Here is a 13,501-nt window from a genome sequence, read left to right as displayed (position 1 = left end):
ACCAATGACCTCCTGCTTGCCAAATCCAACAGCTCATACTCTATCCTAATCCTCCTCGACATCTCAGCTGCCTTCGACACTGTGGACTACCCCCTTCTCCTCAACATGCTATCCAACCTTGGCTTCACAGACTCCATCCTCTCCTGGTTCTCCTTTTATCTCTCTGGTCGTTCATTCTCAGTCTCCTTTGCAGGCTCGTCCTCCCCCTCCCATCCACTTACTGTGGGGGTTCCCCAAGGTTCAGTTCTTGGTCCCCTTCTGTTCTCGATCTACACTCACTCCCTTGGTGACCTCATTTGCTCCCACGGCTTCAACTATCATCTCTACGCTGATGACACCCAGATCTACATCTCTGCCCCTGCTCTCTCCCCTTCCCTCCAGGCTCGCATCTCCTCCTGCCTTCAGGACATCTCCATCTGGATGTCTTCCCGCCACCTAAAACTCAACATGTCGAAGACTGAACTCCTTGTCTTCCCTCCCAAACCCTGCCCTCTCCGACTTTCCCATCACTGTTGACGGCACTACCATCCTTCCCGTCTCACAGGCCCGCAACCTTGGTGTCATCCTCGACTCCGCTCTCTCATTCACCCCTCACATCCAAGCCGTCACCAAAACCTGATGGTATCAGCTCCGCAACATTGCCAAGATCTGCCCTTTCCTCTCCATCCAAACCGCTACCCTGCTCATTCAAGCTCTCATCCTATCCCGTCTGGACTACTGCATCAGCCTTCTCTCTGATCTCCCATCCTCGTGTCTCTCCCCACTTCAATCCATACTTCATGCTGCTGCCCAGATTGTCTTTGTCCAGAAATGCTCTGGGCATGTTACTCCCCTCCTCAAAAATCTCCAGTGGCTACCAATCCATCTGCGCATCAGGCAGAAACTCCTCACCCTCGACTTCAAGGCTCTCCATCATGTTGCCCCCTCCTACCTCACCTCCCTTCTCTCCTTCTACAGCCCAGCCCGCACCCTCCGCTCCTCTGCTGCTAATCTCCTCACCGTACCTCATTCTCGCCAGTCCCGCCGTCGACCCCCGGCCCACATCATCCCCCTGTCCTGGAATGCCCTCCCTCTGCCCATCTGCCAAGCTAGCTCTCTTTCTCCCTTCAAGGCCCTACTGAGAGCTCACCTCCAGGAGGCCTTCCCATACTGAGCCCCCTCCTTCCTCTCCCCCTCGTCCCCCTTTCCATCCCCCCGTCTTACCTCCTTCCCTTCCCCACAGCACCTGTATATATGTATATGTTTGTACATATTTATTACTCTATTTATTTATTTATTTATTTTACTTGTACATATCTATTCTATTTATTTTATTTTGTTAATATGTTTGGTGGTGTTCTCTGTCTCCCCCTTCTAGACTGTGAGCCCACTGTTGGGTAGGGACTGTCTCTACATGTTGCCAACTTGTACTTCCCAAGTGCTTAGTACAGTGCTCTGCATACAGTAAGCGCTCAATAAATACAATTGATTGATTGATTGATTTTAATCTTTCAGGACCTCAGTTTCCTAATCCATTCAATGGGGTTAATAATATCTGCCTGCCTCTCCCTAACTCAGAGGCATTCTGTGCAATAAAATGAGATAATTGTTGCAAAGAATACTACTTTGAATTTATCCTCACAGAATCCCTGTAAAGAAAGGGGAGGGCAGGTATAGTGATCCCTCCTATAAACAGATAAGGTAAGTGAGGCACAAAGAATTCAGATGACTTTCCTGAAATCCCACAGCAGACCACACTGCCTCACAAATTTAAGATGATAATAATGTCATCAGCATCAGCAATCCCAGCCATGAGCAGACTGGGGATCCTAAGGGTTTTTAACAGACCTGTATGTTCCAGTAATCTCCTCTCTCCTTCTCCCCCACCCCCCCTCCTCCTTTCCCTCCCTCATTCTCTTCCTCCCTCCCTCCTTCACTCCCTCCCAACCCCAACCTTGGCCTCTGACTTGCTCTCTGCAGAATTACCATCAGCTTCATCAGCCTTCTTGTCTCCAGATTCCACTGAGATTAAGGACATAGATTCCTTTTAAGTTATCTTAATGTTGAATTATTTAGTTTAAATCTTTTTTTTAAAAAAAAGCTTAGCTGCACACTACCTTTTTATATCTCTCTCTCTATTGATCTTGTAACAAGGAGGCATCAGGCCTGGAATTCTTGCAAGTGTTGGCTGCATGGCATTCAAAATCTCGGTATTTTATTTTAGTTTAGACAAAAACTCACTTGGGCTCATTTGCTAGCATGCCCTCACTCATTTCTTTTTTTTTCTTGCAGTATTGATTTTTTTCCCCTGCTTTCACTCCTGATGAAAATCTATGTTTGTTATAGAGTTTATAGATTACTATTGCGAACCATTTTGGATAAAGGAAAAAGTAGAACAATCCCTGCCTCAAAGTTTGGGCTAGTTAGAGCACATATTAAAATAGTCATTTCTTCAGAAATGTCCTGGTGGCCTCCAGCTACTGTTTTGAAAAAGGCAGCACTTGTGTTTACCAGCATTATCCCTGTGGGCTGACTGAATAATAAAGGATTGGGCTTAATTTGATGGGAGGTCATTTTGTAGCCTAGTGTTTTATAAAGCAGAAATCAGTGAGCAGTTTTCTGCAGTTTATATCTCTGTCCAAGGGCTCATTATGTACATCTCCCACGGGAAGCAAAGATAGCTAACCAAATGTAATAGGATCCTGATACACTATACCAGCTGTTTAATAGCTGAAAAGCATAATTAATTACTAATGAAATTTGGTGCCTAAAGAAATGGAAGCCGATTGCCACTCGAGTAACGGATGTTAAGAAACAAAAGAGAGTCTCCATCTCTGTTGGAGTGGCCTTCCAGCCGGCCGTGAGGTGCCAGGGGCCAGTGAGAGGGAGCCTGTCTCCAATCTTCCTAGGTCTCTTTCCTTTCAGGCAGGGAATTCAGGTCCCTGGAGCACTGTAGCTTTATCCTGATTGGCTGATTCAGAATTGGAGGGGCAAAACATTAAGGGCAAGAACGTTCCCCAGAGTTTTTTCTCCCCACCTCACCCCCAGCTCTCCCAGCCTTGAAGTGGGGGAGATATCCCCATCTTAGCTGGTGTGATCAACTCTTTTAGGGGCTAACTGGCTCTGTTCAAGTATAGGCTTTTTGTATCCCAGACTCGGGTTTTCTTGTGGGCTTAGTAATGTGAAAAAAATGCAGTTTTCCCAAGAAGCTTTTCCCATTGTCTTTTCTGCCTGGCAATGGAGAAGGAAATACCATTAGTGTTCAAAATCCCATTGTTTTCAGTAACTGGACCAAATGGTGTTCAGCGGGGGTAGTTTAGGTCCAGGAAGGAATTTACCAAGATTTTCTCTGTCTAAGGAGAACTGGTATCAAGTCCAGGGCAAATGCACTCAGTCAAAATTGAGGGCTTAGCCCAAAGTGTTGAGAGTCTCTGCAGATCTCTGGTCTCTGAGGTCAAACTCCAAGTGTTAGAGGCTGAAATCTGGCCCAATGTGAGCAGTGGTGACAGTGGACCTGAAGGTGATGCTACTGATCATTAAATTATTAAAATCTATCAGAACTCACCAGCAGCAAGGAGCGATTGAGTTCTCAATCCCACTCTCTCACCCCACCCCTGCCCCTGCCTTAGCCTGGCTACCATTTTTCTTTCACCAGTGGTGTGTCCTGAGGGTTGGTGGAACAAGCTGGCAGCTGGTCCACCAGCTTACCGATTCCAGTGGCACCTCTTCTCCCACTTAGATTCACTGCCTCTGGTGTTCAATCTGCCTTCAGACCCACTCAGTTTGGAGAAAAGCATTTACAACCTGAGGGAGGAACAATTGCTTTAGGTTCTTTGCTTTCAAGAAGTGCTTGATGGCTTGGCGTGATTCAAAAAAACTGTACCCAGCGAGTCAAGGAAATTGTACCACGAACCTGCATTTTGTGGCCGGCAATGTCCAAAACCCTCTGCCCATGTATAGTTCCTTCCAATGTCTTCCATCTCTCAATGACCCGTGTTGCCTGAACTCTATTGCCTGCAGGTCCCAGAAGCCATTAGGAAGTGCCAGCGAGCTGGCATCACTGTTCGCATGGTCACCGGGGACAATATTAACACTGCGCGGGCCATTGCCATCAAGTGTGGCATCATCCACCCTGGAGAGGACTTCCTCTGCATTGAGGGCAAAGAGTTCAACCGACGCATCCGGAATGAGAAAGGAGAGGTAATGAGCCCCCTGGGGGACTGTAGGATGTGAGGGTGGCTTCAAGACCAGGTCGACCCACAGCATATCACGACCAGCCAAGAAAGGGGCTAAAACACTCCACAGGATCAGTTTGGGCTGCGGGGATGGCATGGAATCTATGGACAAATGTGCTGACCTCTGCCTTAAGGGGGTGGACATGGCTGTATAGTGGCTGAGAGAGAGAGAGCAGTAGCCACAGAGAGGCCTGGAAGTTCCTAGCTCTGCCTTACCAGTGACCCTACCCCCTGTCTGAGCTCTCCTCTCCACTCCAGCATTCCCTTAGCTCCTCACCTCCCTATGGAGCTTTCCTCCACTCCACAGGCCCTGAACATGAGCCCCAGCAGTGCCCAGCCTTTCCTGCTGTGGAGCCCCCACACCCCCCAACATTTCCCCTGACTGCTCTCTCTTTCCTCTCCAGATCGAGCAGGAACGAATCGACAAGATCTGGCCAAAACTCCGTGTCCTTGCTCGTTCATCCCCCACGGATAAGCACACTCTGGTCAAAGGTGAGGCTCCAGCCAGGACTGCCATCTCCTGGGGACCAAAAGGGAGAGGCCCTGTTCAGTGAGAGGGGCATTGGTGGGTCTCGGCCCAGGGTGGCTTTGTTCCCCAAGCTCATGCCACTCCTCTCCTGCTTCTTCTCAGGCCAGGGCAAGGCCTTAGGGCTTTGGGATGCCTGGGACAAGGGGCCAGCCTGACAGAAGATTCCCAGAATGTGGGGGGCAGCTGTTGGAACTAGGGAACTCAGAGCTCTGGAAAGTCATCACCTCCTTTTCTTACCAAGGATGGCTTGGGGGCCAGGGTCATGTCCCTTACCCAACATGGGTTTTGACATGTGAAAAGTCAGCAAGAGGGCAAGAGTGAAGTGCTGAGGAAACTGGACCTGGTGACCAAGCCTCTCTACCCCACCACCTCAGTTTCTCTTCCCTCCCATTATCCATTAACCGTACATAGCCTCTTGGCTGCCCAAGAGCCGAACAGTGACTAATATGGGTTGGAATTCTAACTTATCTGTTGTGGTCAACATCTTTCTGGCCTGGAGTGACTCGGAGTCAGAAGAAGATTGGGAGCTGTAGAAATCTGCAGGGCTCTGCTAGCCTGGCTGGCCCTCAGGGGTTTGGTGAAGGACTTAGAGGACCTGTGGCATGATGCTGGGCTTGCACCTGGCCAAGCCAGCTGGCATTAAGGGGAAGCCCTCTTCACAGCAGCTGGTCATACCTCTCCTTTTAGGTCTGAACTTTTCACGGGATCCAGATGGTCACTGGAACTAATTTAAACATGGATGCCACCTCTCCAAGCAAGCTTGTTGGCCTTTGCAGGCCCAGAAATAATTTGCTCTCCTATGATGTATTGCTTCTGCTCTAGGGCCTTGAAGTAGAATAAAGCTTTTTCCATCCCCCCAGCCTTAATTGAAAGTGCCCCACAGCTGCTGACAAGAGGGAGAACATTTCGTTTGTTTTTTTCATTTAATATGTTGTGCTCTGGTGGATCAAGACTAGAGGTAGATATTTTGGGTTCCTATTTGAGGTCACTGTTTTATCCAGGTATACATCCCAGAGGTGTTGTTAAAAATCTTGAGAGATCTTGCTTGTTTTAATGACAGTGATAATAATGATAATAATAATAATAATGTTTTATGAAAGCTAGAGAGTTGGAGGCTTGAGGTTGAAGGTATCAATGCCCAGTTCCCCATTCTTGTACAAGAGTGCACGCACGCATGTGTGTGTGTGTGTGTGTGTGTGTGTGTGTGTGTGTTGGGGCCCCGGGGGGAGGGGGTGGGGAGGAGAGGTTTGGTTAGGAGGCTCTGAAGAAGCTCAGTGTCAGTATTTAAATATCACCAAATCTATCTTTTTCAGGGTATTTCACTCACACATTCTTCTCATCAATTAGTAGGTTTCTCAAGGGATGTCTGACCTATAATTCATTTGGATCCTTTATCAGAGAGGATCTCCTACCCCAGGTGGGCCCTGAGAGCAGCAGGGCTGACTGCTCTGCTTAAAAGCAAGTGGCATTTGCACAGCCAAGCTGGGAAACCCAAAGGCCAGCTTGTTGACGCCTTTGATCTTGGCTGCAGGTGGAAAGGGTTTTCCTTGTAAGTGAAACAGGAGACACCTGCCCATTCGCAAGCCCTGAAATGGTATCCCACAGCTACCTGATAGGGGCTAGACATGTGAGATAGGTTTGGCATTAAGCTGGTTCCCAGGGCTTGTGGGGTGAGGGGAGTTTTCTTGTGGGTGGCTCCCCAATTTCTGCCCCTCTCATCACCTTGTTCTCTGGGAAAGAGTGGAGAGAAATCTAATTTTGACTGCTACCACCAAGGTGTGGCATGGCCTTTGGGCACTCCTCCTGCCAATCAATCAATCAGTGGTGTCCCACCAAGGACCAAAATCTCCCTATGTCAGACTGGGCCTTATTCTCTTGAAGCAGATGGGCAGATTTGGGCAAAAGGAGACTCCAGAGGGGCTCATCAGAAGGGGCACCCTGAGACTAAGAAGAGAACAGGAGTTTTCAACCCAGAGCTTCATTCTGGCAACTGCAGGGAAGACTCAGTCACAGGACACCCTTGTTCCTTCACTGCCCCCAAGAGGAGCGGAATAAAGCAGGGGGACTGTCTGGAGCAGCTACCGTCCTCTGCTCAGAGACAGGCACTAGGGAAGAGAAGTCCCCCTGAATGTGGCTTGGCCTGGGCTGGGACTCAAAAGCTTGGGAGGTTCAGCTCCTCTGTCCCTTGGCCAAGATAAAACTCTCCTGAGGTTTCGTCCATCACTGCACATTTCCTGAAATACCTGCAACAGCAAGAGGAAAAGTCATCAAGATTTGTTAGGTTTCTTAATGTGCTGTGAGCTCCCCAGGACCTAGATAAATATAGGCATATTGACTTTCCATTCTTCCCAGACTCATTTGCTTCTGAATTCATCATTAATTTCAGTATCAAGATTGTTGTGCATCCTCTTTCTAGGAAGAGTCAGGTTCATTCCCGGACCCTACCTGATGAGGCCCAAAAGAAATGGTGGCTCCCCCCAAACCTCCCCATTCTCCGGCCAATACGTGTATCAGAGCATTGAATTTTCCAGGATACCAGAAAACTGGGTGCCCCAGTGGATGGCATCCCTCTGAGCAGACAGGTCTCACTGATGTGCTTGGTCCTCCAAAGTGGTCCCAAACGAGCTCGTCTCTCCTTTTTGTTAGTGGCAAGAGTCAGAGGACGTGAGTTCTAATTCTGACTCCGCCACTTGTCTGCTGAGTGACCTTGAGCAAGTTAGTTAACTTTTCTGTGCCTCTGTTACCACATCTGTAAACTGGGGATTAAGACTGTGAGCCCCATGTGGGACAGGGACTGTGTCTAACCTGATTACCTTGTATCTAACCCAGTGCTTAGAATGGTGCTTGGCACGTAGTAAGTGCTTAACAGATACCATAATTATAATTATTATTTTAAATCACAGCATTGATAGTGGAAAAGAAAACGCAGCTTAGCAGGAGAAACTTTCTATTCTGCCTAGATAACTGAGGTCTTTGCTGGGCCCACCTTGTGTCCGAAGCCTGAGGAGGTTAGCAGTGGCGATGGTGGCAGCAGTAGTAAATGTGATGTAAGAGTGCCTTCACACATGTTGCATTGGGTGAGGCACAAGGAGAAGCAGCGTGGCCTAGTGGAAATAGCACGGGCCTCGAAGTCAGAGAACCTAGGTTCCAATCCCAGCTCTGCCAAATGTTTGCTGGGTGACCTCAGGCAAGTTGCCCACAGGCTTTGGAGTCAGAGGTCATGGGTTTAAATCCCAACTCCGCCAATTGCCAGCTGTGTGACTTTGGGCAAGTCACTTAACTTCTCTGGGCCTCAGTTATCTCATCTGTAAAATGGGGATTAAGACTGTGAGCCCCCCGTGGAACAACCTGATCACCTTGTAACCTCCCCAGTGCTTAGAACGGTGCTTTGCACATAGTAAGCGCTTAATAAATGCTATTATTATTATTATTATTATTGTCACTTCACTTCTCCATGCCGCAGTTCTGCCATTCTCCCTTCTACTTAGATTGTGAGCCCCATATAGGACAGGGACTCTATCCAACCTAATTCACTTGTCTCTACCCCAGTGCTTAGAACAGCGTTTGACATATAGTAAGCACTTAAAAAATAACATTTTTAAAAAAGGCCAGGTCAGGGCCAGTCTGTGGCCACTGAACAGAATGAGCACATCTACAGGGCCAGGCTTGGAGGTGTGGGACTTTGGTGTCAGGTTTCCCTCTCCCAACACATTCGGGCTCCTGATCACCCACATCCTGGACCTCCCTTCCTCTCTGCTCCTAGAACATCCTCTCCTGTACCTGTCTTTCTTTCTCTCCTTTCCTGGTCAGATGTGTGTCTGTCTGTCTGTCTGTCTGTCTGTCTGTCTGTCTCTCTCTCTCTCTCTCCCTCTCCCCCCCCTTTCCCCTCTCCCCACCTTTTTCTTACCCTTCCCATTCCTCTTGCTGTTGCCCCTTCTTTTCTTTACAGAGGTATAGCTGGGCCACCTTGAGAAGGGAGGAGGTGTGGAGCCCTGCATGGGCCCAAGCCTGGCTGTGGGCTGGGCACGGGTGGGGCAGTAGAAAGATGGACTGCTGGGCTAGGGCAGATTTGCCTGTGCCCACACCCTACCCCCACTCCCTGGGTTGGCTCCTTGTGCCAAGGCTGGGAGGAACTGCAAACCCCTGGCCAGCCCGGTGGCTGAACTCTGCTGTGTTGCCTCACCCTGGTGCAGAAGTCCTTGTGCCTGGTTGAAGAAGCACCTCATATGCCCAGTTGGCTTCCATCTCTTCAGATGTCCCCCTCCATCCCAACCTGCCGCACCCATCCTACCTATTCCATCCCATGCACACCCAAATGAGTGGAAGCCAGGTGTGGGCCTTCAGTAGGTGGGCTTGGGTCAGGTCCACCAGAGCTGAGTTGATCTGACTCTCATCCCATTGTTTTTCCTCCCAAAGAGCTCTGAGGAGAAGGTCCATGTGGCTGTGAGAGCAGTGAGCTGCTGAGCGTAGTCAGTGACTGGGGCACAGAGAGAGAGAGAGAGAGAGAGAGAGAGAGAGAGAAATATGGTGGGGAGAGGTGGAGTGCTGGGGTCTGGACCCTGGAACTAGCTGTGGAACAAAATGGCCAGGACTGAGGCCAAAGCCCAGTGGTGCAGAAGAGTGCTGAGCCCTGGTTAGAGGGATAGAGTAGGGCAGCCCTAGTGTAGCAGTGGCTTCAGGAACAGCTAGAGCCAGGATCTGGGGCCTCAGTTGACATGGACATAGTCACGGTGGCACTGAGCCCACAGGTTCCAGCCTCTTTGCCCCAACTGAGGATGGATCTAGCCTGTTGAGGGGCCAGAAGGGGCATTGGCAGCCTGGGAACAGGTAGCCCAGAGGGTCTCAGGTCCCTAGGGAAATGCTCAATTCCTAACAAGCTGATGTAGCATTGCTTACCCCACCCATGCTGTCTCTCTGGCAGGCATCATTGACAGCACCCATACGGAGCAGCGGCAGGTCGTGGCAGTGACTGGGGACGGGACCAATGATGGGCCGGCGCTGAAGAAGGCTGACGTTGGCTTTGCCATGGTGTGTGTTGGGGCGAGCGGGCAGGGCGAGGGGCCTGGAGGTCATGGCTCGGTCAGGAGCCCAGAGATGCTGGTGATGGGTCCTCTCCCTGCAGCCAAATGGGGGACTGGGGCCAGCCATTTGTACTCTGGTTTGTCTGGGACCCATAGGCGTGCATGTTCAGGACAGGGAGGGGCAAGACCTCCAACCTTCCTTTCAGGCTGCGTGAGGTGAGAGTTGCAGGGGGAGAGGGCAGAGGAGTGGAGGGCCTGGGAGGGCAAGCTGGAGCATAATCTGTGTGGGGATTTGTGTGTTCCATGAGTGTGTACTCTGTGTGTCTTCCACCAGTGTGCACATGCTGTTCCAAGCATGTATGTATGCTGGTCCATGTGTGCATGGATAGGTTCCATGGGTGAGGGCAAGTAGGTATTCCATGAGGTTGTACTTTGTGTGGGTGTCTGTGCATGTGAGATGTTCTGTACATAGTGAATGTGCTCCATGTGTGTCCAAGTGTGTTCTTTGTGGGAGTGCTGTGGGGAAGAAGGAGGGTGTGCCCCAGTCATATTGGGATGTCCCAGAGGGGATGGCCCTCTTGCTCCTAAAAGACTCCTGCTCCTGACTCCCCTTGACTGACTCTCGCCCTCCCCCCCAAACCCTTCCGCCCCTCCACCACAGGGCATCGCTGGGACCGATGTGGCCAAGGAGGCATCTGACATCATCCTGACAGATGACAACTTCAGCAGCATTGTCAAGGCTGTGATGTGGGGCCGCAACGTCTACGACAGCATCTCCAAGTTCCTACAGTTTCAACTCACGGTCAATGTGGTGGCAGTGATTGTGGCCTTCACTGGTGCCTGCATCACCCAGGTAGGCTCGGGGCCTGTCAGACAGAGAGTCAACGGGTTTGGGGGTGAAGGGGAGGAGGGAGAAGCTGGGCCCCTTTTCCTCAACCCTCTCTCCCAGGCTCCATGTCTTTCTGAAAGAGCCCAGGAGATCCGGAACAGGAAGTGGATCTGGTCTTCCACTGGTGCCCTCAGGGTTTGTCCAGGGAAGCTGTGAAATAACTGTGGAGGAAACTAAGGCTTCTGGAGCCTGTGGGGATTTCTGAGGCTGGGAACGTGGCTGCTCTGGATGCCAGAGCTGGAGAATTTATGAAAACTCCCTCCCTCAGTGATACTCTCTAACTCCAGCCCCCTAAGGAAAGACATAGTGGATTCCCAGTCTCAGCTCCCCACCAGCACTCCAGAGGGACTTATCGCTGCAGGGCCTGTTGCTGCAGGGCTGACTGTGTGTTGGGGTGGGGCTGCAGGGAAGCCTGGTCTCTTCTTGGGACTAATAGCAAACAATCACTGACAGCAATTCTCTACTAATGAGTAAAAAATAAAATGCTATTAAAGCGACAGACGCCACCAGGCTTTCAGCTAGAAATAATAGTGATTTTGCACCTATGATGTTAATTTGTTCTAGCACTTCTATCTCAGCCTCAAAATAACTCAAACCTGGGGTGATGGGACATAGTTGTTTCTTTGCTCTCCCCGCCCCCCACCTCCTTGGGCTCATGGCTGCACACATGGACCTTTATCTTGTGATGAGTGGGAAAGGCACTCCCAAGGAATGACTAACCCATTCTTCACATCTTCTACTGGGCTCGGCGAGCAGCAAAATGACCCCATGCCCTCTCCAGGTGTCTCCCATCCCTCCCCAGTGAGACATAATTCACTGGACATCATAGTAGCTCTCCCATAGGTTACTGTGATGGATTTTCTGCCTGAAGCCAGCAGCAGACTCTTCTCTAAAGTTTCTCCCCCCTAACCTCCCCAGCCTGGCTGCTTTCTGCCTGGAGAGATGGGTGGTGCTGAGAATCCTTAGAGCTCTGGCCTGATCCAGCACGAGCAATACAACTAGCTCCAGCCCCAATCCTCGGCAAATTGGAAAGAGGGATATGTGTGTGTGTGTTGTGTGTGTGTGTGTGTGTGTGTGTGTGTTCATTCTATGGGGGTTGGGGGAGCACTGGGGCCTTGGGACCTCCTGCCCTTTACTGTCCTAAACAAGGTGGGAGGGAGAGAATGCATTTTGAGCCTGGCTGGAATACCCCAGACCGATCTGGCCAGCACACTGGTCACACCTGGCAGTCTCGGGCTGACTCAAACCCACCGTACCGGGCTCTGCCTGGGCTCCTCTGCCCTGTATCCGGGAGTGTTTTTGAATCAAATCACCGTGGGAGGGGGCACTGGCTGGAGTCAGGGCCAGCAAGGGGTTGGAGAGACAGATTGTGTCTTGGGCCTCCTGAGGCTGCTCCCACCACCCCCATTTTCCAGAACTCCTGTCTGGAGATCTTTATCCCTCTGCCAAGGCTTGAGCCGAAGTTTAAAGGTTCTGGGCAGAGATGGCACAGTGAGTGGGAAGGGGCTGGAAGCCTCCACCTCTCCTCGCTCCCTCCTTTGAGAGGAATCGTCGGGGTCTATCCTGCATCTCTCCAGGCGTCCCCACCAGTTGTGCTGATCTTCATTTCTTTTCCCTACAGTCCCAGAACTGTAGCCAAGGGGGATCCCTGGCATCAGGGCCTGGATCTCCTTCATTTTTCTGTCAGTGAACAAACAGCTCCGTCTAGTGGACATTCCCTGCATACACGCCAACTCCCAACTCTCCCAGTCAGGAGGTGGGGCGCAGTGGCACTCCTTCAGGAGTAAGGTTGGGAAGGCTCAGTGTGAACATCCCTGGCCTCCTAACACTAGTCCAGCTTGGTTCCAATGCTCATTCTCTTCCACCTCAAGTGGCAAAGAGCCAGTCCGTGTCTGACCACCCTGAGACCATTTTGTGGGCTGTAACGCCAGTTGCCCCAAAGAGGCAAAAAATAGTCTCTCGGCTCTCTGACGGATGAATACCAGAATCAGAAACTGAAAAGGAATGGCTTTTAAATGGACTGAATGCTCCACTCAACGACAGCATACAGAGCGGATGAGGGCACAGCAGAGTCTGCCCGGAGACCCTCTGCGGGACCTACCACAAATTCCTGCTCTAAGAGCAACTCCACCAAGCCATCTACATGCAGCAACTCATGTCAAGTGGCAAGACAGGAATTGCCAGCAATGAGGTCATGGAACCCTCACTCCTCCATGTATATTTCCCACCACCCCTTTGGTGGGTGAATCATGTGAGGAGAATGGGTGAATAGTGGCTACCCAGTAGCTGCTCTAAGCTGAGCTGAAATGTGGACACCGTAAACAGCATGGATGGAAGGAATGTTAGAGCCAAGATGAAGAAAAACCTGAAATGATGTGGCAGAGCTGTGGAGCTGGAAGGCAGCAGCAACGGACAGGTCCGCCTGGGGTACAATTAGAAATGGGCCGACTCTTAGAACAGAAGCCTGAAGAAGATCATACCCCAGAGCAGGAGAAGTGAAAATGATACCAGATCCTAAGGGGGGCAAATATACCAGAGAAGAGATCTTAACAGTCTTATCATATGCACGATGGGGAAGGGGTAGCTGGTCAGACCACCCTCTAACACACTGACAGCTCGCCATCAGTAGCAGTGTCTTCAAATGTAAAAATATGCCAGATCGAGAGAATGGATTAAGGCCATGCAGGAAGCTTGTGGGAAGCAGGGTGGGAAGAGGGGCATTGTCACAAATGGGGTCTTGTTTATGGGAAAACGCATTTCCTTCTTGATTGCATCATGACCAACCTGAGCTCAGGAGCCCATTGAGTCAATGAAGTGTCAATGGAGAAACTACCTCAAAAGTGAGGTC

At 50.6% G+C, this 13,501-nt stretch overlaps 1 protein-coding gene across 15 annotated transcripts in view; it reads left to right on the top strand.

The window, feature by feature from the left end:
* Positions 1–13,501, top strand: part of ATP2B2 (ATPase plasma membrane Ca2+ transporting 2) — a 587,231-nt gene that overhangs the window by 558,784 nt on the left and 14,946 nt on the right. For all 15 annotated transcript variants that reach the window (XM_038740359.1, XM_038740349.1, XM_038740351.1 and 12 more), the window contains 4 exons: positions 4,000–4,179; positions 4,619–4,706; positions 9,665–9,771; positions 10,426–10,617. In XM_038740359.1, the coding sequence (XP_038596287.1) occupies positions 4,000–4,179; positions 4,619–4,706; positions 9,665–9,771; positions 10,426–10,617 (567 nt within the window). The remainder of the gene's footprint in view (positions 1–3,999; positions 4,180–4,618; positions 4,707–9,664; positions 9,772–10,425; positions 10,618–13,501) is intronic.

Source organism: Tachyglossus aculeatus, chromosome X1, assembly GCF_015852505.1.
Source record: "Tachyglossus aculeatus isolate mTacAcu1 chromosome X1, mTacAcu1.pri, whole genome shotgun sequence".
Classification (NCBI taxonomy): domain Eukaryota; kingdom Metazoa; phylum Chordata; class Mammalia; order Monotremata; family Tachyglossidae; genus Tachyglossus; species Tachyglossus aculeatus.
The sequence above is the reverse complement of the archived record's forward strand: the minus strand, read 5'-3'. Positions and strand labels throughout refer to the sequence as shown.